The following is a 2,794-nucleotide window of genomic DNA, read 5'->3' as shown; positions in this document are numbered from 1 at the left end:
CTACTGTGTATTTTATCATAGAATCATAGAATGGCCTGGGTTGAAAGAGACCACAATGATCATCTAGTTTCAACCCCCTGCTACATGCAGGGTCTCCAACCACTAGACCAGGCTGCCCAGAGCCACATCCAGCCTGGCCTTGAATGCCTCCAGGGATGGGGCATCCACAACCTCCTTGGGTAACCTGTTCCAGTGTGTCACCACCGTGTGGAAAAACTTCCTCCTAATATCTAACCTAAACCTCCCCTGTCTCAGTTTAAAACCATTCCCCCTTGTCCTATCATTATCCACCTTTGTAAACAGCTGTTCCTCCTCCTGTTTATATGCTCCCTTGAAGTACTGGAAGGCCACAATGAGGTCTCCCCGGAGCCTTCTCTTCTCCAAGCTAAACAAGCCCAGTTCCCTCAACCTTTCCTTATATCTCGATTTGTTGATATTTTCCTGACATTCCTTCATTTCTTAATCTCCAATTAAAGAATAAAACCAGGCAGTAAAAAGTAACATAAGAAAATTACCTAAGACAAGAACTTTCACTGAAACAGTCTTTGAACCAGCTGGATTTTCAACTGTCAGGGAGTAAATTCCACCATCTTCATGGGCAGTGTTACGAATTTCAAGCTTACTGCCAACACCTGTAACTTCAATATCAGCTTTGGGTGAGACTTCCTTATCTTCTTTCTTCCAAGAAACTTTTGGAAATGGAACACCTTTAATAACAGCACTAAGTCTCAGTGTATCTCCTGCTCTTACATGCTGTTCCCGGGCCATATTAGCATCAAGTATCAGCTCAGGAGGTTCTGGAATCAAAATAAATTTTTTAGAAATTGAGAAAACAAGTCTCTTCCTAAGTAAACTCATCTGATTTTATTATACTTACCAAGTCTGTCCTTTACTTCTACTGGATCAGGAACATAGGCTGGTTCAGATTCACCTGCTGCATTGACTGCCATGACCCTGAACTTATAGGTCAAACCCTCAGTAAGTCCAGTGACTTTATATTTTGTCTCAGGACAAGAATCTGGTGTAAGATTGGCCTTTTTCCATTCTTCATCTCCAACCTTCTGATATTCAACAAGGTAGCCAATTATCTTTCCATTACCATCATGGCGAGGTGGTTGCCAAGTCAGGTCAACAGAATTCTTAGTTTTATCTACTGCTTCCGGATTAACAGGTGGACTTGGTTTTACTGTTACAAAGAAAAAAGGAAAAAGGAAAATATTTAAAAGGATTTCTAAGTGAAAGTAAGAATGCATTAAAACTTCTATGAAAAAAAGCAAATATAATACTTTACCAATTGGATCTCTAGCAAAAATTGGCTTTGATGGTGGACTAGGATTACCAACACCAATTTCATTTTCAGCTGAAACACGGAATTCATACTGGCAGCCTTCAAGGAGGTCAGGTACTTTGAACTGAGTACTTGGGAAAATTGGGTCTTTGGTAACTCTGACCCATCTAGTAGCCATTGTTTCCTTCTTTTCCACAATGTAGTTTGTTATTGGCTTGCCTCCATCATATGGTTTGTTCCAAACTACTACTGCAGAGTCTTTTGTAACGTCCTTAATAACTGGTTGTTCAGGTGCATCAGGAACACCTGGGGAAAAGAAACCCACAAGAGTCCATGAGGGCAACAGACAGAGTAAAGATTACAATATAAAAATAAGATAGCAAACAAATGACATACTGAAACGGTCCTTGGCTTTCATCTCATCAGAGATGAGAGGATCACTTATGCCATAGAGATTTTCAGCATAAATTCGAATTTGATATTCTCTTCCTTCAAGCAGCTTAGGAATTTTGCATGTTGTCTTAACTGTAGCAGATGTAACTGGCATCCATATGTCTCTGTGTGCATCCTTCTTCTCAATAATGTAGTTTGTAATTTCACTGCCTCCATCATCGAGTGGAGGTTTCCAGGAAACTATCATATGATCTTTATGAACTTCATCAAATATAACTGGACCCACTGGAGGTGATGGGCGATCTGTTTAAGAAAAAATAAATCATACGCTTGTTCTTATAAGACCTTCAAACAGTAACAGAGATTAAACTAGTGTTAATACGGTAAATACATTATGAAAATAGAAACCCAGCATCTATTTTTAATAAGGAATCAAAATCTCAAAGTTATTTCTACCTTAATGCTTGTCTGACTCACTGGACCTAATTTCTTAATGCTTATTTAGTGACTGACATTTTCTACAGTAAATTGATATTCTTGAAATGCTTGTGGAAATATATATTCATGCAGAATAAATAAAGGCAGAGTTAACTATGAACTCAATCAATAAATAATATTTCAATAAAAATAAGAGTGTAATAAATCAGGATATTTTAATAAAGGACACAGTTTTTACATTTCATATAATTCAATGAATTTGATTTATAGTAAAACATTGAAGACAGTACTAATGTAGTGAAACCTACCAACAACTGTAACTTGACAAAACCCTTTTCTTGATCCTGTGCTGTTCTCTACAGTAACACAATATTTGCCTGAATCTTCACGGACAGATTTTAGTATTCCCAGACAAAGTGTCGTAGGAGTTGTCTTAATCTTTGTACGGTTATCTTCTTTCAAAACAATATCATCCCTCAGCCAAGTAATCTTTGGTGTAGGCTTTCCTGAGTAACGTCCAGTCAGGCTGAAAGCTTCACCAACCCGAACAATAAGTTTGTCTCTGAAGTCAAGGTCAAGTGTTGGAGGAGCTGAAAGAAATTAAAAAATATGACTTCCACAAATGTCAGCAATATTAGTAAGAAAAAGTAAGGAATCAGTAAGAATGATCATTAT

The 2,794-nt window shown here is 37.7% G+C and overlaps 1 protein-coding gene across 1 annotated transcript in view; it reads right to left on the bottom strand.

The window, feature by feature from the left end:
• Window positions 1-2,794, bottom strand: part of TTN (titin) — a 235,702-nt gene that overhangs the window by 64,374 nt on the left and 168,534 nt on the right. Inside the window, 5 exon segments of the mRNA XM_031554287.1 lie at window positions 516-797; window positions 878-1,186; window positions 1,292-1,594; window positions 1,685-1,984; window positions 2,428-2,709. Coding sequence (XP_031410147.1) covers window positions 516-797; window positions 878-1,186; window positions 1,292-1,594; window positions 1,685-1,984; window positions 2,428-2,709 — 1,476 coding nt within the window.

The sequence above is a fragment of the Meleagris gallopavo genome, chromosome 7 (genome assembly GCF_000146605.3).
Source record: "Meleagris gallopavo isolate NT-WF06-2002-E0010 breed Aviagen turkey brand Nicholas breeding stock chromosome 7, Turkey_5.1, whole genome shotgun sequence".
In the NCBI taxonomy this organism is placed as follows: domain Eukaryota; kingdom Metazoa; phylum Chordata; class Aves; order Galliformes; family Phasianidae; genus Meleagris; species Meleagris gallopavo.
This window is presented reverse-complemented; position numbering and strand designations above follow the sequence as displayed.